The following is a 21,354-nucleotide window of genomic DNA, read 5'->3' as shown; positions in this document are numbered from 1 at the left end:
GTTTCAAACAGTGAAGGATTTCCACACAGCTCTATAATACTCCCCATCAACTCCGATCCGAGACCCTTGGTGTTCTCTCAGGAAGAGATGTGGTTGGAAGACCAAGAGGTGGCAGTGCTTTTGGAGAAAGGAGCAATTACCTATTCCGTTCTTCATCCCAGGGGGTTCCTGAGCAATATCTTCCTTGTGGAAAAGGACATGGGTTAATACATTTTAATGACTTCAACCAGTGGGTTGTTTATCACCACTTTCAAATGGAGGGCATATACCTCAGCAAAAGTCTATTGCCTAATTAGTTGGTGAGGTTCGATCTGAAGGACGCCTACCTTACTGTTCCAATTTTTCCACCGCACAGATGTTTCCAGCAGTTCAAATGGGGCTGGCAAGTTTTCAAATTCATGTGCCCTCAGTTTGGTCTGTCCTCCGCACCTTGGTGCTTTATCAAGATGCTACAGCCCTCCATGCAATGGCTATGTGCATGGGGGCAAACTAATAGTGTATTGGGACGACATCCTCCTAATGCATCAGGAAAGATCTACTTTAGTCACCCAACTCCAGATGACACAAAATCACCTTCAGGATCTGGGGTTCATTGTGAATCTTCAGAATCAGAATGTACCCCAGATCAACAAATGCCCTTTTTGGGCTTTGAGCTCAATAAGGTGAGACAGTCACTCAGACTACCCCAGAAAAAGATGCTTCTCATACGTCAGGAGTTGCGCAAAATGCTGGAAAGGGTGCTGTCTTCATCCATCCAGGCAATTTTTCCAGGCCCATTTCACTACCCTTCTCTTCAACATCCAAAGCCACATCATCTCAGGAGGGGTCCGACGTATGGAAAGGAGATTGGTCTCTCCCCAGAAGGCTGGCTGGAACTTCGATGGTGCTCGACCACATGCATGCATGGAATAGCAGGGCCATCTTTGGGTCAGTCTCGGATCTGGTCATCAAATTTGATGCCAGTCACCAGGGATAGGGCGCATGTTGTGGAGGTATTGCCACAGGAGGTCAGTAGTCAGAACACAAGACAGCTTTTCATATCAATTGTTTGGAACTCCTTGCAGGATCTTTCTCAGTGCTGAGTTTAGCAGTCAAAGTGTTCTGTTCCATTCTCTTAAAGATGGACAACATCTCAGTTGTGGGATATATAAACAGCTTGAGGGGGTAACTTGTCCAAGGTAATGAAAGATTGGGCCAGAGACTTTTGGAATCATTGTCTGGAGCACAGGTTTTCAGTAACTGCGGAATATCTGCTGGGGGAAACTCAAGACTGTGGACTGGCAATCCAGACATCTGAAGGACTACAGCATGTGGAAACTAGATCCCTCCCTATTTCAGAGGATTATGGATCGCTGTGGTCAATGCCAAGTGGATATCTTCGCGTCAAGCCTCAACCATCAACTACCATGCTTCTTCAGTTGGCGCCCGGACTCTCTAGCAGAAGCGACTGATGCCTTCCAGCAAGACTGGAGTCAGACTCTCGGTATGCGTTTCCTCTCTTCTTGAGGATCAGACTCACGGTGCTAGTCAGACTCCAGAAGACAGGTGATCCTGGTGACAATGCTTTGGAAATCGCAAGTACGGTATCTAGTTCTTTTGGGACTTTCTTTGGCTTTTGCAATCCTTATGGCAACTCGCACCAACTGGTTCAGGATAGAATTCTCCTGCTGAAGATTTGAAAGATTGTAGGGGGATATTGGGAAGTCTAAGGCCTTTTGACACAGGCTGCCTCTCATCAGAGGAGCATACGCAGACTCCACAAAGACACGGTTCAGCCTGGTGTAGATGGTCAAGCTGGGGCTTGAGAATCGATCATTAGCCTGTGGGGGCAGATGTAGTGCATATTTTCACTTTCTTGTCTGAATTGATCTGCATATCGCACAATTAACACATGTTGCAGATCAGCGATCTCAGCTAGTCATGCACCTCTTCAGGACATACCAGTGGGAGAACATGCTCTTGTCTGTCAAATTTTGAGTTATTTGCTTGCCTTTTCCACCCGAACCGTGGTATTCCTAATTCTGGGATGTCAATGTGGTTCTACGAATTATCCGATCATGGCATGATAACCAATACTTGTCATGTAAAGAACAGCTAAGCTTGAGATGCAGTTATATCTCATTTCTTGTAAGAGGGTCTGATATTTGGGCCCTGGATATTACAGCACATATGTTTACCCCTGATGGGCTATCATTCACCATTTCTAGACAAGCTAAGTCCAATACCAGGGTGGTTCATTACCCTGCTTTCACTTGTCATTCAAAATTGTGTGTAGTTCGCGGTCAACTCAACTATTTATCTCTCTCAAGAAATCTTTCAAACCGGTTTCGGCAACCACTAGCACCCGTTGGGTGAGATCGGTTCTACAGGAAGCTGGTGTTGATACTTCTACCTTTGGGGCTCACTCCACAAGGGGAGCTATAGCTTTGAAGGCCTTCTCCCGGGGGGGTCATTTGCAAGATATTCTCAGAGCAGTGGATTGGTGTTCAGACTCTACGTTTAGGACCTTCTACTTTATACGGATTACAGGCATGGCTTAACTGGTTGTCAGCCACCTTTAAAATAGCATAATCGAAGTCTCCTGTCCTGACATAGAAAGAACATTTCTTAGCTATTGTGAAGGAAAGTTTCAGTTCTATTACGGGCACGGAGACGAGGATTATCCCTCCAGAGTTGTTTCGTACTATTACCCTCCCTTTATCCTATGAACTTTAATAATCGTTGCATTATTTTTGTGAATCATTGACAGGACTAATATAAACCTTGATTTCTGGTAATGTATTGTTAACATTGATGGATACTTTGTGTGATGATTAATTGTGTCTGGGAACTTATACTCCATGTCTCCTGTTCCCTTAGGGTCAGGACATAAGCAAGAATTCTGAAGAAACGCTTCGATCAGGAGGTTTCGCATGAAGAAAGAGAATTTGGTTTTCCTTGATGTTGAATATATGGCATCTACTCTAGGGTTATTTTATTAAATTACAGCAAAGAGTCATTGTATAAGTAGTCTTTGAATCCGTTATTGGTATGGCCTGCTGAGTGAATAATATTAAAGCATACTTCTCGCCTCCATGTCCTTAATAGAATTGAAACTTAGCTTCAGGATAGCTAGGACATTTTATATTCTCTGCAGAAAACTTCAACATGCTTTTAGGCCTAGGTAATTACTGGACAGAGAACTCGGCTTTTGAGAGTCTCACAAATAAGAAAGGCTCATCTTTCCACACATGAAGTTTTACTTTGTGGTTGTCTGTCGATAGCTGGATGACCGCATGTTGGGTGGTAGTTTTGATTGTAGGGCGAGGCAAGAGTTTAAAAGGGTATGGCTCCAAGTTTTAATCATGCCAAGGGCTATCATCTGATGTTATAGGGTCTGCATACCCGTTTGCTGATGTTTTATGGGATGCTGGTATGATTTAGTGTGAATGGAAAGATAAGGGGCAGTGAATGTGCAGGTAACAGTGTGAATGCTGTTTAAAAGACTGGACTTCCGTGGAATACAAAAGCCCAATGTTCATCCCAAACTGCAACTTCAAGGGTGAAACTGATATTTTTAAAATGTGGTGTTGTCCAACTGGTGGAGGCCTTGCCAGAATGTGTCTGGAGATTGGATCAATATAAATCCTTGTTTGACAGATCAGGATAATCACCTTGTTCTGCGGCAGCAAGGAGATCACTTGGGTACTGCTGCATAGAGGCTTGAGCTCATGAACTCTAAAAGTGTCTCTGGCACCAAATTAGCTTTTTGTGGCTCAGACTTCAGGACAATGGAGAGCATAGACGGTCGACCCCTTTTTGGAGTAAACTCTGGGCTTAAGGCATGGCTCTCTTGCGGCTGTTCCTTGCCTGGAGAAGAGGCACTGCTTTAAGTCAAGCCCAATAGGGAAGATCCTTGGCGAGTGGTGTTTGTGAAGCCCTATATGTGATCTTAGTCTTGGGTACGAGTTTCGGGGTGGGCTGGAGATCAAAGTTCCACGAAGTCAGAGTCATTGGAGGACACATTCTAGACTTCACAAGCCAAGGGGAACTGAACTACAGCATGCTCTAACCCTTTCACTAACAGAGTAAGTCCCTTCCATGTCTTCAAAGCACGGTCTGGACAGTTACGATTTGAGTGGGTTCAACATTGATTTGTAGACAGCTGGGTCCAAACTGAGGTAACATGGTGTGCAAAATAACAATCGATTGGGATGTGGCCCGCGTAATTACCAGAGGGAGTGTTCTGTATTTTCATATCTGTCCCATATCCCTCCTTACATTTCTCTATACCTACCCATTTAGTGGTGATCCCTCCCCTTTTCCCCCACTCCACTGGTCTCTCAGACATATGTCTAAATGTTATCCCTATTTCTTACTAAATAGTGTTTGTATGGTGTGAAGACTGGCAAGAACGGAATAGGGTTTAGACTGAACACTTCATCAACACTACAAAAGTGGCAAAGAAAATGTATATGAGCAAGGAGCACTGGGTATTGGACTGAGACAAAAACAATTCAAATGGTTTCATAATTATGTCAAGCTTAACAGCAACATAGTAATAATTCATAAAGAAACAAAAGAAATAATACCTTCAGTAATTGGAGGATCTGGTCCTGACTTCTCAAAATTTATCACCACTCCACTTTGCACCTTTTGAACTAGGGACTCCAAACACTGATTCAACATTCGCTGAGAAAACACGCAGTAGGAGCGTCCTATGGAAGAAAAGCCATTAGGAGTTAGTTTTTGTTTTGTTTATAATACCCACGGATTCGCCCTGCTTCCAAGAATGAACTTTGAATTACCTAAAGAGCAGAAAGAGTGATTTATCTCCAACAGTAGACTTAAAAGTGGTGGATAGCACTCTTCACATTAGATGCCAAACTCTCTTCAAATCACTCCCCATTCCCCAAGTGAAAAATGTTTCCAAAAGCATATCACATCAAGTATTAATCGTCCAAATATTCTTGCTTTGCTACTCCTGCCTTGCGCACTGCAGTAATGCTCATGGTTGTCAGACCACATATACTTTTACAATACCATTTACCTGGTAATTCACAATAAAGGTGTCTTGCACTACATATAACTCTGAAATAGAGACGTAGTCTGACTCATGTAGAGCTGTAGATTCACATGCTTTGCATACTCCTGCCATTCAGTGTTGGGGATGGATGTTTGCAAGTTGTTTTTTCTTCGAAGAAGTCTTTCCTAATCACAAGGTAAGGTGATACTGCACATGGGCATCAACTCAATTTTTAGATTGTTTTACCGCATGAGGGGGAGAATAGAGCAAATTAGTGTAGAATAGAGATGTCCATGCGTATGAACGTATAATTAAGAGCTGCAACAACTATAGGTGCCCGGAAGGAGGGTAGGCGCATGTGAATCTACAGCTCTGCATACCAAGAACAGATGTAAGTAACATAATGCATTTGAGGCATGTGTGCTGTAGATACATATGCTTTGCATAGACTACAAAGCAGTATACTCCCAAAGAGGTGGCTAACCTGTAGATGTTGCAGTTGTTATAAGTACTGCTTGGCCTACATTTGCTTGTTGTCGTGCCAACACATCTACACAATAGTGTTTGGTAAAGGCTTGTGGTGTAGACCATATAGCTGCCTTACATATGTCAGCTATAGGAATGTTACCTAAAAAGGCCACAGAAGCCCCTATTTTGCGAGTGGAAAGCGCTCTAGGGGGGATGGATAAAGTTCTTTTAGCTTTAGTGTAGCAATGCCAGATTTAGAGATGGGATTGCCTTTGGGAGGCGGAACAAATGCAGCTAATAGTTGTTTTGGGAAAGTCTTTTGTTGTATGTAGTACAATAAAGCTCTTTTAACGTCCAATGTGTGAAGAGCACGTTCAACAACAAAATCAGGTTGAGGAAAAAAGACTGGTAACTCAACAAATTGGTTTAAATGAAAAGCAGAAATTACTTTAGGAACGAATTTTGGGTTGGTGCGTAGAACTACTCTATCTTTGGGTAGCTGAAAGAAGGGTTCTTCGAAGGTTAATGCCTGTAGCTCACCAGCTCTCCTCAGTGATGTGATCGCAATGAGGAAAGCAACCTTCCATGAGAGGAATTGCAAGGGGCACTTGTGCGATGGTTCAAAAGGTGGACCCATGAGTCTTGTGAGAACAATGTTGAGATTCCAAACCGGGGCAGGAGGAATCCTTGGTGGTATTACTCTTTTTAACCCCTCCATGGAAACTTGGATTAATGGAACTCTGAATAGTGACAGATGTTGCCTGTTCTGCAAATACGCAGCTACTGCTGCAAGGTGCAAACAAATAGATGTATAAGCTAGTCCAGTTTGAGTGTAACAGGTAACAGAATGTTTTGTATAGAAGCATCTAAAGGATTGATTTGGTTATTGTTGCAGTATACAAAAAATATTTTCCACTTTGGTGCATAGCAAGCTCTGATGGTAGGCCTTCTTGCTTCTTTTAGCATATCAGTCTGCTGGTAAATTCAATTAACCAAACTATGACTTCAGGAGCCAGTCCGCTAAGTTTAATTCTGTGGGATTTGGATGTTTGATTTCTCCAAGGTTCTGTGTGAGGAGACTGGAGGTAAGGTGCAACTTTGGATATGGAACGAAATATAGCTAGAACACGGTGGTGTACCATGGCTGACGGGCCCATGTGGGAGCTACTAGAATTAGTATGAGGGATGTTTGCCTGAACTTCTGAACCAGACATAGAAGGAGCGGGAGAGTCAGAAAAGCATAGGCAAATATCCCTGACCAGTTCATCCATACGGCATTGCCCTTTGAGAGCGGGTGTGGGAACTTGGAGCCAACGCTAGGGTATTTTGTGTTTTCTGCTGTGGCGAACAGGTCTATTTGTGGGAACCCCCATTGTTGAAATTGGGAGATGAAGTTCCCACTCGTGAATTTGCGGTCTCCTTCTGCTGAGAAGATTGGCAATTTGGTGGTTTACTCCTGGGAGGTGTTCTGCCGGAAGATAAATGCTGTGATGGATTGCCCAATTCCAAATGGCTTGAGTGAGTCTAGTCAGTTGGAGAAAGTGTGTCCCTCCCTGCTTTTACACATAATACATTGCTGTCATGTGGTCTGTTCGGACTAGGACAGTTTTGGCTATGAGGGGAGTTTGAAAAGCTTTGAGTGCTAGCAAAACTGCTAGAAGCTCTAGATAGTTGATGTGGACACTTTTGTGTTTGTTGCGCCACAGGCCTTGTATTGTGTAATCTTGGAGAAGAGCACCCCAACCTGTGAGAGATGCGTCTGCTGTGAGCACGAACTGTGGAATAGGGTCGATGAAAGGCCGTCCTTTTGACAAGATTTGTAGATTCCACCACTGCAGAGAGCGATAGGTACACCCATCTACCAACACTAGATCGGTCAATTGACCCTGTGAATGATTCCACTGACGTGCCAAGCACTCTTGTAGTGGACGCATATGAAGTCTTTCATGAGGTACAATTACAATGCAAGATGCCATCATTCCTAGCAGTTGCATGACTATTTTGGCTGGTAAGGCTTGGTTGGGCAAACTGTAGTCCAAGAGCCTGAATATTGTGAAATCTGGGTACATAGGAAAAGGCTAGAGCTTTGACTGTCTAGAGTGGCTCCTAGGTAAGACTGCATCTGTGACGGATGCAGGTGTGATTTTTGTGCATCGACCGTGAATCCTAGTTGATGAAGTAGGTGTATTGTGATTTGTGTGTGTTGTAGGCAATTTTGGTGAGCTTTGATGAGCCAGTCGTTTAGATCGGGGAAGACATGAATATACGGACTTCTGAGATGGGCTTCGACTACAGCCAAACATTTGGTAAATACTCTGGGCACTGTAGTCACCCCGAAGGGAAGTACTTTGAATTGATAATGCTTGCCTGCTATCACAAACCTGAGGTACTTGAGATGAGCCGGATGAATTGGCACATGAAAATATGTGTCAGTAGACACAAAATCGGCCTTCTGTAAAAGTCGAAGTACCTGATGAAGGGTCATCATGTGAAAGTGTTTTCACCGCATATAATGGTTTAACTCTGAGATCCAGTCTGGGTCTTAGGGAACTGTCCTTTATGGGAATGAGAAAATACAGAGAATAAACCCCTGAGCCCTGGTACTGTTTGGGAACCGACTCAATAGCCCCTTTCAATAAGAGAGATTGCACTTCCTGTTTGAGCAATTGTAGGTGTTCTGGAGACAATTTGCGAGGTCGGGGTGGAATTTTTGGAGGATTGCTAGTAAACTCCAGGCGATAACCATGTTTGATAATTCCAATCACCCATTTGTCTGTTATGCACTGCCAAATAGGTAGAAATTGTTGAAGTCTTCCCCCGACAGGTGTGGTGTAGTCAAGGGGGGAGGGGTGGGAGTGTGGGCAAGTCACTGCTTATTAGGGGAAGAGGAGTTAAAGGGGTGTGTTGCCCTTACCCCTACCTTTGAGGTGGTTCCCTCTAGAACCTCCTTGAAAAAATCATCTTGAGGGAGAGGACTGGTTGTTACCTTTGTAGTTAGATGTACTCTGGTCTGAGGATGTGGTGTTGGACCCCTCTCGGTGAAAGGAACGACGAAAGAAGCCTCTGTTTGAAGGAGACTGGAGCGCTCCCCATGGACTTGGCCACCTCAGTGTCTTTTTTCACTTTTTCCAATGCCTGATCTGCTTCAGGATCAAAAAGCTGTTTTTTGTCAAATGGTATGTTAAGAATGGATTGTTGTATCTAAGGCTTAAACTCAGAGATCCTTAACCAAGCAGGTCTCCTAAGCAAAATGCTAGTGTTGACCTCTCTAGCCGCAGTTTCAGCAGCATCTAGAGCACACCTTATGGAGGAATTTCAAATTAGCTTACCTTTATTTGCTAAATCCTGCGCTTCAGCTTCATGCTCGACTGGGAGATATTGAAGCAACTGCTCCATCTCATCCCAGTGTGCTCAGTCGTACCTGGCTAAAAGGCATTGAGTATTTGAAACGTGCCATTGATTTGCAGCTTGAGCAGCTATGCACTTGCCAGAAGCGTCTTATAACTTTGAGTCCTTATCTGGCGGAGGAGCATTCCCGGATGTTTGGGAATTAGCCCATTTACTAGCATTAGACACTACCAGTGAATCTAGTGGCAACTGGCCCTTGATAAATACTGGGTCTGTTGGGGAGGCTTTATACTTCTTGTCAACCTTAGGAGTCAAGATGCATGCCCGAACTGTGCCCTTAAAAATTTCATCAGCATACCTCATCATGCCCTTTAGCATAAGAAGTGTTTGTGACGACCTATGTATGGATCCTAAGGCCTCAAACCAAAAATCTTCTTCGATTCATTCTTATGCAGTGCCACCCCATGATATTATGCAGCCCTGACAAGGAGTTCCTGGTGGCATAAACTGTCGTCTGGAGGAGATGGCTTGGCAAAGGTCTGGGTCGTTATCTGCTGGAGGATCAATTGTATAATCCGTTCATGGATCTACTGGTAAATGTGCCCACCCACTTCACCATCATTGTCGTAGTGGTGATATTGTGGAGAATCCAGAGGTGTTATTTGCAAAGGATTTGAAGGTGGAGAAGGAGGTGGTGGAGGGGATGAGCATGGTAGATGAAAAGGACTGGTAGCAACAGATTTCTTTTTTAAAGTAATCTTGTAAGGAGTGTCATCAGAAACCTTATGTTTCCGAGGCAACTTGGTATGAATATGACCAGTCTCAGGGTTAATATATAGTCAAATTAAATTAAATTCAGCTTTATTCTGTGAAAATCAAATCACCATAAAATCATGTTAATCAAGGAAAACATACCTACAATACATCATAATTAAAATTAATGAAAATGACAGTTTATGATTCTACAAGCTGAAAGGTAACGAGAACAAAATACAAATGCATATAGAATAGATGAGGTGCACAATACTGTTATAAAAACAACCATATAACAAGCATTGGAAATGCAATAGGTCTCGCAATAGAATAGTTAGACATTTTTCTTTTTGCAAATGGAAGAGTGGCGTTGCGTGGATGAGTGGCGTTGCGTGGATGAGTGGCGTTGCGTGGATGAGTGGCGTTGCGTGGATGAGTGGCGTTGCGTGTGTGAGTGGCGTAGCGTGTGTGAGTGGCATAGCGTGTGTGAGTGGCATAGCGTGTGTGAGTGGCATAGCGTGTGTGAGTGGCGTAGCGTGTGTGAGTGGCGTAGCGTGTGTGAGTGGCGTAGCGTGTGTGAGTGGCGTTGCGTGTGTGAAGGATTGGTAGTGCGGGCACTGCTGCTTGTGGTATCTGCGAGATTTGTGTAAGTAAATGGAGAGGGGGGAGAGAGTTGGAAGAGAGTGTGAAAGAGGCAGAAACGTTGAGAGGAAAAGAAAGTGCGAATCTGTAAGCTGAGAGATGTGGCATAACAGAAGGATTGGTAGTGCGGGCACTGCTGCTTGGGGTATCTGCGAGATTTGTGTAAGTAAATGGAGAGGGGGGAGAGAGTTGGAGGAGAGAGTGAAAAAGGCAGAAACGTGGAGAGTAAAAGAAAGAGCGAAGGAATATGTAAGCTGAGAGATGTGGCATAACAGAAGGATTGGTAGTGCGGGCACTGCAGCTTAGGGTATCTGCGAGATTTGTGTAAGTAAATGGAGAGGGGGGAGAGAGTTGGAAGAGAGAGTGAAAGAGGCAGAAACGTGGAGAGTAAAAGAAAGAGCGAAGGAATATGTAAGCTGAGAGATGTGGCATAACAGAAGGATTGGTAGTGCGGGCACTGCTGCTTAGGGTTTCTGCGAGATTTGTGTAAGTAAATGGAGAGGGGGGAGAGAGTTGGAAGAGAGAGTGAAAGAGGCAGAAACGTGGAGAGTAAAAGAAAGAGCGAAGGAATATGTAAGCTGAGAGATGTGGCATAACAGAAGGATTGGTAGTGCGGGCACTGCTGCTTGGGGTATCTGCGAGATTTGTGTAAGTAAATGGAGAGGGGGGAGAGAGTTGGAAGAGAGTGAAAGAGGCAGAAACGTGGAGAGTAAAAGAAAGAGCGAAGGAATCTGTAAGCTAAGAGATGTGGCATAACAGAAGGATTGGTAGTGCGGGCACTGCTACTTGGGGTATCTGCGAGATTTGTGTAAGTAAATGGAGAGGGGGAGAGAGTTGGAAGAGAGAGTGAAAGAGGAAGAAACGTGGAGAGTAAAAGAAAGAGCGAAGGAATCTGTAAGCTAAGAGATGTGGCATAACAGAAGGATTGGTAGTGCGGGCACTGCTGCTTGGGGTATCTGCGAGATTTGTGTAAGTAAATGGAGAGGGGGGAGAGAGTTGGAAGAGAGAGTGAAAGAGGCAGAAACGTGGAGAGTAAAAGAAAGAGCGAAGGAATATGTAAGCTGAGAGATGTGGCATAACAGAAGGATTGGTAGTGCGGGCACTGCTGCTTAGGGTATCTGCGAGATTTGTGTAAGTAAATGGAGAGGGGCGAGAGAGTTGGAAGAGAGAGTGAAAGAGGCAGAAACGTGGAGAGTAAAAGAAAGAGCGAAGGAATATGTAAGCTGAGAGATGTGGCATAACAGAAGGATTGGTAGTGCGGGCACTGCTGCTTAGGGTTTCTGCGAGATTTGTGTAAGTAAATGGAGAGGGGGGAGAGAGTTGGAAGAGAGAGTGAAAGAGGCAGAAACGTGGAGAGTAAAAGAAAGAGCGAAGGAATATGTAAGCTAAGAGATGTGGCATAACAGAAGGATTGGTAGTGCGGGCACTGCTACTTGGGGTATCTGCGAGATTTGTGTAAGTAAATGGAGAGGGGGGAGAGAGTTGGAAGAGAGAGTGAAAGAGGAAGAAAGGTGGAGAGTAAAAGAAAGAGCGAAGGAATTAGTAAGCTGAGAGATGTGGCATAACAGAAGGATTGGTAGTGCGGGCACTGCTGCTTGGGGTATCTGCGAGATTTGTGTAAGTAAATGGAGAGGGGGAGAGAGTTGGAAGAGAGAGTGAAAGAGGCAGAAACGTGGAGAGTAAAAGAAAGAGCGAAGGAATCTGTAAGCTAAGAGATGTGGCATAACAGAAGGATTGGTAGTGTGGGCACTGCTACTTGGGGTATCTGCGAATTTGTGTAAGTAAATGGAGAGGGGGAGAGAGTTGGAAGAGAGAGTGAAAGAGGAAGAAACGTGGAGAGTAAAAGAAAGAGCGAAGGAATTAGTAAGCTGAGAGATGTGGCATAACAGAAGTTAGTACCAAACGTGCTGAACGGTCTAAAAGTGACAAGAGAAGCAACTCTTAAAACACATATCAACCCAAGCTTGCCTTGCAAAGATAACACAACAGACATTACCTCTGCTTTGGGACAGATTCAAGTAAATATGCCTCTTCAAAAAGACTAACTGCTGTGTCAACATTAATTCCAGTAATTTTGCCTAAATCACCCCTTTCTGTTAGCCCAATGATTTTTTTTTTCAAGCGGACATTTCTGCCTTTTCTAAAACTTTAGGAACCTGTCCAGAGATCAGCGAGTAGCAGGGTAATGCAGTTTATTATGCAGACTGAGCCGACGCAGGCGATTGTGGCGCTGAGGTGAGTTCTGGAGTTCGAGGCAGCTGCTGGGGGCAGGATTTAAAAAGCCACATGGGGAGTGCTGAAGAGCGAGTCAGCCCTGACGACTATTAGCTGCGGGGGGGGGGGGGCAGGATTTAGAAAGCGTGAGTGAGTGCAGTGGAGGAGGGAGATATACACGAGGGTGACAAAAAGGAATAAATACACACTTGCTCTATATTTTGTGAAACAAGCATAATAAGCCCTGTTGGTTTTTCAAACCACATGTAATATAATTGGGCATGTATGAAAATGAACTGTGCTTCCCTTGTCAAAGAAATGCATCATTTGATTGCACAAATAACGCATTGTGGTAAACAGCATATCCCCGCCCCAGCACTTGCGTTTTTGTTTCCCCCAAACCCTCAGTTCTCATCTTTATTATGCAGACTGAGCCGACGCAGGCGATTGTGACGCTGAGGTGAGTGCTGGAGTTCGAGGCAGCTGCTGGGGGCAGGATTTAGAAAGCCACATGGGGAGTGCTGAAGAGCGAGTCAGCCCTGACGACTATTAGCTGCGGGGGGGGGGGGGGGGGCAGGATTTAGAAAGCGACATGGGGAATGCTGAAGAGCGAGTCAGCTCCACCAATGGTTATAGCTGCGGGGGGGGGGGGGGGGGGGGGGGGATTTAGAAAGCGACATGGGGAGTGCTGAAGAGCGAGTCAGCTCCACCAATGGTTATAGCTGCGGGGGGGGGGGGGGGGGATTTAGAAAGCGACATGGGGAGTGCTGAAGAGCGAGTCAGCTCCACCAATGGTTATAGCTGCGGGGGGGGGGGGGGGGGGGGGGGGGTTGGGGGCAGGATTTAGAAAGCGACATGGGGAATGCTGAAGAGCGAGTCAGCCCTGACGACTTAGCTGCGGGGGGGGGGCAGGATTTAGAAAGCGACATGGGGAGTGCTGAAGAGCGAGTCAGCTCCACCAATGGTTATTAGCTGCGGGGGGCAGGATTTAGAAAGCGACATGGGTGGAGTGTTTCAGTGCAAGTCATCTCCACTCATGAGTATTAGTTGCCGGGAACAGCAAAGTGAGCTGCGCCGTGATAAACGTTAGAAAGGTGCAGCCAGTATACTTGAAGATAAAATATGGTGCACAGCAAAAAAAATAAAACAGATTTGTATTGCTGCTTTTTGTTTCCTGTCCAGCAGTGCCTTCATCGTGGATGCAATCAAACTTGTAAATATGTAACGCTTGTGTATTAATTACATGAACGCGGAAAACATCCAAATGGAAGATAAAAAAGGCAATAAAAATACATAACTGACATAATACATAAAATAATTCAAGTCGAATGAAATCGCACGTCTACAAGTACAAAACCAAGCTCCTGTGCTATTGTCTGAAGGGAATTTCCCTTGTTAAACTAAAATATATATTTATGAGTGAAGATCAGGAGACGGAGGGCATTGCTGTGGGGAGGGGGTGTAGGAGAAATGCACAAGGCGGGCAGGGGAGGGGGCGGAGCGGGGAGAGCGGCATGTGGGTGTTAAGAAGCCGGGCCTTTGAAGTGAAGCTAAGCTTCACTTCAAAAGGTGTCGGAGGAATGCGGGAGAGAGGAACAGATGGCGATTGCGGCTGTGCACGCGCTTTTAAGCTCAATGCACATGCGCATTGAGCTTAAAAGTCACGGGCACTGCAAGGAATCGCCACGATTCCTTGCTTCTTAGTTAAAAGTTGTTTAAGCCGCAATAGGCTCGCAAGCTCGATGCGCATGCGCATTGACAGGCGAGACCTAAAAATGAAGGTCAAACAATTTTTACACTACAAGCTATACATAAAACAATTCCTTCAGGTTTAAAGTGCTAATGCTTATTAGTGCAAGAAGGGTACGTAAAGTGCAAAATACTGCCTCTTATCAAAATAGCTTTATCCAATAATCACAAAAGAATGGCGACCAGTCAATTTTTGCACTACAGGCTATTCGAGGAAACGTACATACACATATAAAGTGCTAATGGTCATAAGTGCATAGAGGTACATAAAGTGCAAAGTGCCATATCTTGTCAGGATAGATAGTTCAGAACAAAAACTAAGAGTTGTCATCCAGATTTTCATACAACAATACATCAAGGTATGAGCAATCCTTTCTTTGTCTAATTGACAGTTGTACAAATCGAATAACAGTTTATGATTTTCACATTTTACAGGCTACATACATAATTAAAAGCATTTATAATTAACAAGCATTTGCAATGCAATAGGTCTCGCATTTGTACAAGTTTGAGCTATTGGCATTGTAAATGACAATGCGTTTTATTTAAGTTTTGTTTTTTAAAACATAAATAAAAGGCACTGTCATTTACAGTGCTAACAGCTCAAACTCTCGCAAATGCGAGACCTATTGCATTGCAAATGCTTGCTTTGGTAGAACAGGGAGATTACATGATTTGCCCAGAATCACAGGATGAAGAGTGGACCCTGAGGCTCGAACCTTGGTTTCACCAGCTCCAAGATCGGCAGCTCTGGCCGTCAGACCACATGCTCTCCGTGTTACACTCACAGGCGCTGGACTTGGGTCTGTAGGGATCCCGGAGGCGGTGATGGAGATGACCGTAGGGGTAGAATGGCTGCCTTCCAGGAGCCCTGTGCGCAGCTCGTGCCCCAGCCTTTCATGGAACAAACCAGTGCATTCTGGAAGTTGTAGTGCAGCGCAGGGGCGCACTCGCCCTTTTGTGCTCTCTGCCCTCCAGGGGGATAGTGTGAAGTCACCTTGACTATGTCGCCGACCCATGCTTTAATGTACTCGACCGGTGGGTTCTCGGAAATGTAGTCCTATGTAGAGGTTCGGTGTCCCTCCTTGGGATGGAGGGTGCAGCAGGGGGCGCTCCTTCTGTCCTGCCCCCCCACCAGCCACCCAGAGAGAGGACGTGTAATATGCTGCAGCCTGTACCCTGACTCCGCCATGATGTTACAGCAGCACCATTGTTTGTATAGCGCACATTCCACATGGCGCAACCTCAAAGTGCTTCCAGCTCTCCACAGACCTTCTACGGGTCCCGGGGCGGAAATGGGTGGCAGCGAAAGTCTGCCCCATCACGGAGCTGTGCCGTGTGTCCTGGGGGGGTGAAGCTCAAGGTGCAGCCTCTGACCCTGGGGGTTATGCAGGGACTGGCTCCCTTCCTCCCCACTTTCATGAAGGGAACACTCCAGTGTCAGCCTTGGAAATAAGGCTCTGCTGTTTCACAGCATGAATGGCTGCAAGGCCACAAAGCGCCTTAATTCAGACAAGAGGTCACAAGCACCCTCAGTCACGAGTACATGACCACTTCGAGGCGCATACCCTAGGGAAGCATCTGCCAGCTGACTGGGCCAGGGGCAGGACATGGAGGCCGGAGGGCACGTGAATGGATCCACACGGACACACCTCACACCAACCTCCACCATAGTATGTAGTGTAAAGGCCTTCACCAGTATCACCAACCCCACAACAAACACACAGAGCAGAGCATATACCAAGCGGTGCAAGCGTCCCAGACACACTGAGCACGCATAGTACAGGCAGCAGCAGCGGCGCAAGCTTCCTAGACACACAGACGAGAGGTGCAAACGTCTCACAGGCATGGTACAGGCAGAAGCAGTCACAGACACTGCCGCGTAAGTTGCCTCCGCAACTTCAAACCCCAGCGAAACAAGCTGTCGCCATTAAACTCGCGATGTTAAAATGAAAGCAGGCTTGTAGTTCTCCAAATTTATGAAGCGCAAACTCGACACGAAGGTATTGGAGTGCTTTACATGAGCTCCGGTTCTCAAAAACATGACAAAAGGGCTCCCAGATACCTCACCAGGACTCGGACACATGCTGTGTGGGGGCAGCACTCTGTGGCACATAAAGCGCTGCGGGTTGAGGTCGGGCTGTGGGCGCCGTCGGGCTGTGGGCGCTTTGCAAGAAGTTTTTCGGTGGGCGGAAGATAGATGCGTTAGCTGAAATGCAAACAAAAAAAAAAAAGGACATCTGGAGTAATAAAAGGGAGAATGTCACGCCGCCGGTGAAAGACCAAATCACGGTGGGCGTGGCTAAAAGGAGACAGGGTGGCAACAAGCAGCGATTTACATGCCTTGCATGCAATCATTGCACTGCCTTCGGCATAATTTGTGACGCGAAACGACGCGCAAGAATCGACACTGAAGGCGGAGCTGGGACGAGGCTTCTGGAATCGTATCGATTCCAACAAGCCTCGTAAGATGAGAGCAGCACATGCGCTGCTTACGTCAAGACCTAAAAAGCATATTCGATTAAAAAAAGGGGGTTTAAAACGGATTTCCGGATATCCCTAACAAAAATACAAAACAGAATAAAATGCAATGTAGATTGTATAAGAAACGACACTGTTTTTGAATGGCATCCCTTTCTCTTTCATTTTCCACGGCATTTAAATCTCAACTTCAAGTCGCTTTTACTGAACTCTTGAATAAATATAGGGTTTTTTATGTCAATATCGACTTTACACCATCAAGAGATTAAAAATGTGCTCCAGCCATGGTATTTTCCTACTAAGGTCAAGGGTTAAACACTCCGTCATTAAATCTTTAGTAAATTTTGTTTCTTCTGTAGCCCATATCTCTCGCCAAAAGGTCAGGCCAGCCATATTTATCGTGCCGCTTAAATATGGGACCGACAATACTTTATAAACTATATACTTCACTGTTGCTCTAGGGACTACCAACAATCATTTTCAAAAAAATATTTTCTTGGGTTTGTAAGGAGAAGGTGTTAGCTCTCCCCCAGATCGCAGTCCCATAACAGACCCCAAAGACACATCTACTCCGGTACAGAGCAAGGATTTCGCGTCTGGGTTTATTTCCTAGTTTTGTGGAGAATCTAAAAATACTCTGATTCATAAGAATTTCATATTACATGATTCGAAGTGCGTGTTCAATGTGCCACGCCTATTAAAAGCAAAACCAAAGGGGATGATGGACAGAGTGTTGAACATTGCAAGCACTCCCCCCCCAGTCAACTGATCTGGGTTTAATCCATCATCATTCTTTAGCTCACTCCGCCACCCCAGTTCAGACATGGCCATATGCAAATCAGTCTGACCCTATGCCTCATGGGAACAGTCCAGCCCGAACTGCCAAGCCAGGTCTTCACTGGACCGGAAACAAGCATCCTGGGGGTGAGTGATTGCAATGTTCAACACTCCGTCCATCATCCCCTTTGGTTTTACTCCTATTAAAAACCATCCCCGGGTATGAAAAACATTAAATTCTATTAATAACAACCCCGCCTACATGGTGTTGTCTATTCTTAAATCTATTGCTCCCACATGTCATGACGAAGGTTTTCTTTAAATTTAGCTGCAAATCTTTATCGGTCATGTACAGGGCTAAATTTTCTATTAGGAGTACCGTTTGCTGTCCTAGAAATTAGAAAAGACTTGTCTGCATATAATAATACAGGTGTGGGGCGTGTTCCAACTTTAGGGGCATCTGCAATTACATTTTGTAAGAAGGGTCTAAATTATTAATATAAAGGGAAAATAAAAGGGGCGCTAACACACATCATTGTCTAATACCACGCATAACTCTGAAATCTGGTGTACATTCCCCCATTTTGCCGAACCGTACCCCTAGAAGTAAAAAAATTATTAATCTGGGAGATATATATATATAATTATGTCAATAGGCGCCCCTAGACCCTTCAATGTTTGCCATACTTTATGATGGTTGACTAGGTTGAAGGCGCTAGTGAGATCGACAAAACATAGGTGTAGTGCCCCTTCCTTAGCTAATGGTCACTTCCTTATTATTAGTTCTAAATTTAGACATTGTTCCACCGTCCCAATAACTCTTCTGAAACGGTACTGTGCCTCTGTTAGAATTTTATGCTCACTGGCCCAGTTTTCAAGCCTTTCCAATATTATTCGGCTCATCACTTTGGAGTAGGAATCAAGAAGAGATATTGGGCGGTAGCAATTTGCCTTCCCTCTATCCCCCTTTTTAAAAATGGGTACAATAATACTTTCGACCCAAGTGGCAGGTAATACGCCTTCAAGGGTGGCATTACAAACATTCAATAAAATTGGTATCCAGAAATCCATATTATACTTAAAAACATCAATGGGCACCCCGTCGGAGCCCGCGGCTTTGCCATTAGCGCTTTTTTGAAGCGCTGATTTAATTTCTTCTGGCGTGATTGGTAATGATCGGACGGGCTCCACTAATATAAAATTACCCTTCATACTATGTTATTTTTGTAGCATCTGGATTAAAAATACTCTCAAAATGTAATACCCAATCTTCCGGGGCTACCACAATGTCAAATTTTACTGCATTGTTCTCTTTAAAATATGGGTAATTGATAGTTTTCCAAAAGAGAGCTTGATCTTTCAACTCTGCTGCCTGGATTATTTCTCCCATGCCCCCTCACAGATCTCCCTTTTACTTTTTCAGGGCGTTTTAGTAATCTTTCCTCACAGTGCTAACCCTAACAATATCTCTTGGTTTTTGTTTTAGCGCCAATTTCAGTTCCCTATTCAGCCTTGAACATTCATGGTTAAACCATCTAGGGTGCAGGTCACATACTTTCTTCCTCCTTTTAGTTGTTAAATCACCTGCAATTGCAGTTGTAATACTGCAGAAGGCAGTTATAATTGCCGAATCTGAGGAAAACTATCCAGCCAGATATCCAATTCACTTTGTGTTTTCCTTTTAAGGTTTTCTATGAATGTGACTGGGTTCACACCCTACCATTTTATTGAAATTCCATTATTCCCTTGAGTGTAAATATCAGTGTCCATTGGCTCCCGTCGTACTTTTGTTATCAGGTTTAGTCTCAGACACAATTAAGGGATGATGATCGCTAAAAAGACTATTAATTATTTTTTTTTCCACCAGATCACAACAATTAGTTGATACAATAAAGGGGTCTAAGTTTGAGGATGACCTTGTCCCTACAAAGGTTTGTAATTTTATTTCACCATCTAATGTAGAGGGTTCTAAGGCTACTAGATCATATTTATGCACTGTGTTATTGATTGCTTCCCCATACATATCATGAGAAAAGTGCAGGATCCTATCACCAGGATGATCACAATACCCACAGGCTACTCCGGCTTCAAAGGTGCACTTAATACAATTAAAATCACCCACCCAAACTAAAATATAATCCCCTTCAACTCCCTTCAAAGTATTATCCAGATCTTTTTCTAATAACTTGATAACCTTACTCTTTGTTTTATCAAAAATATTATTATAAAAATGTATTACAACAATGGCCTGTTTTCCTTTAGAGTGAAAATACAAAAGCTGATAATATTGTGATGAAATAAACGTTTTCATTAAAATCAAGGGTGAGGTGACTGCCGTTAATGTGGCTAGGCCACCTTTCGCTCTTCCCATCCTAGAAGGGCTGGAATTTGTACAAACAGTTTGATAGGTGTTTACAAAAAAGGGCTCAGTACGCCAGGTTTCTGGTCGTAGTACGGCCATACATCCATCTAGCGTTTTCAGCCAATCCTCATCACAAATCTTATTTTTAATCCCAGCAGCGTTCCACGTCATAATATTTAAAAACTCACTGGGGTATATGCAGGTACCATCTATCCTCGAATTTCTAGTGGGTGGGTACTCATTATTACCAGTGATGGGCGTATCCAAAGCCTCTGAATAAGGCTGTACAGTTGGGTTAACATTTTCCAAATTAATAGTTAGATTGATAACGTGGGCATCATCCTTAATACTATACAAGTGCTCTACCATGCCATTTTCCTCAATTTGTGTTGTTAAATCAACATCTAGCAACCTATGGTATGTAATGTGGCCCATGTTCAGAGACGCTTGTTCAGCCCTATCCTTTCTATGTCAATCATTTTCACTGCAACTTCTCAATGGTAAATACCTGTTATACAAGGGCACATTTCGCGGTAAATTATATCTTGTGTTTACATTGGTATTGCTATAATTAGGCCTATAAAAACAATGGGACGCCATTATGTGGTCAACGTTATCAGAGCAGTACCCTTTGTCATGATTCAAAAAGATATTCAGCAATTTGCCCACCAATTTGCTACTTCGAAAATTTACCACTACACAATCTCCCTGACATGACTTTCTAGATTTACTCACCCAATTTACTCTCCTCAACATAAAAATATCCTGATTTAATATATGCGCCCCGACATTAGTGTTTACAGAACTCCAGTGGACCACTTGATTCTTCAATGTCTCATACGTTTCCCTCTGGCTTGCGAATAGTTTCAGGATATTATTTAGGATAATAACGTATGGAGTTGCCTGTGGCGGGAGATTTAGTGGCCCCTTGGTATTATTGTCATCTTCAACAGTTCTGTTCCACCTGATTAGTAGCGGAGTTTTGGGCGCTCTTGTGGGGTGGGGAATATCTTCTTTGTCTAACCTTGTAGGTTGTATTTGTTGGGTTATCAGAACATCTTTCGGTGTCGCTATATCGATTGTCTCTTGTTGGTTTGCAGCACCAGTTGCAATAACAGGACCTGATTTTCCTTTCATACTCTGTTAGTTTTGAGCTGGCTTAGATAGGATATCTTACTTATAGATTTAGAGGGTAAAATTTCAGTAACCATGTCTGTTAAAAATGCCATATCTTTCTGTATCAGCTTGATTTCAGACATTAAACATCTTTCAATACTGTCCAGTTTACCATGTACTTTCTTAAATAAAATATCAAGATCTTAAAAGAAATTAAATTCCCCTCTATTCATCACCAGGGTTAATTCCTCCCTTTTTTTTTTAGGTTTGGTCTTTGTTGTAAACTTAGCTGATAGCCTCGCCGCTGGGCTATTAGCAATTAAGACCAGTTGTTTATTTTTTTGCCGGGGGGATTTCGGAGATGTATCATTAGTTAATACTGAGCTCTCCAGGGATGAGGTTAAGACACATAGGTTAGAAGATCTGTGGACGTTTGCAT

The 21,354-nt window shown here is 44.1% G+C and overlaps 1 protein-coding gene across 1 annotated transcript in view; it reads right to left on the bottom strand.

The window, feature by feature from the left end:
- Window positions 1–21,354, bottom strand: part of INTS6 (integrator complex subunit 6) — a 428,531-nt gene that overhangs the window by 260,810 nt on the left and 146,367 nt on the right. The window contains exon 6 of the mRNA XM_078657272.1: window positions 4,572–4,697. Within this exon, the coding sequence (XP_078513398.1) occupies window positions 4,572–4,697 (126 nt within the window). The remainder of the gene's footprint in view (window positions 1–4,571; window positions 4,698–21,354) is intronic.

Source organism: Lissotriton helveticus, chromosome 8 (genome assembly GCF_964261635.1).
Source record: "Lissotriton helveticus chromosome 8, aLisHel1.1, whole genome shotgun sequence".
Taxonomy (NCBI): domain Eukaryota; kingdom Metazoa; phylum Chordata; class Amphibia; order Caudata; family Salamandridae; genus Lissotriton; species Lissotriton helveticus.
The sequence above is the reverse complement of the archived record's forward strand: the minus strand, read 5'-3'. Positions and strand labels throughout refer to the sequence as shown.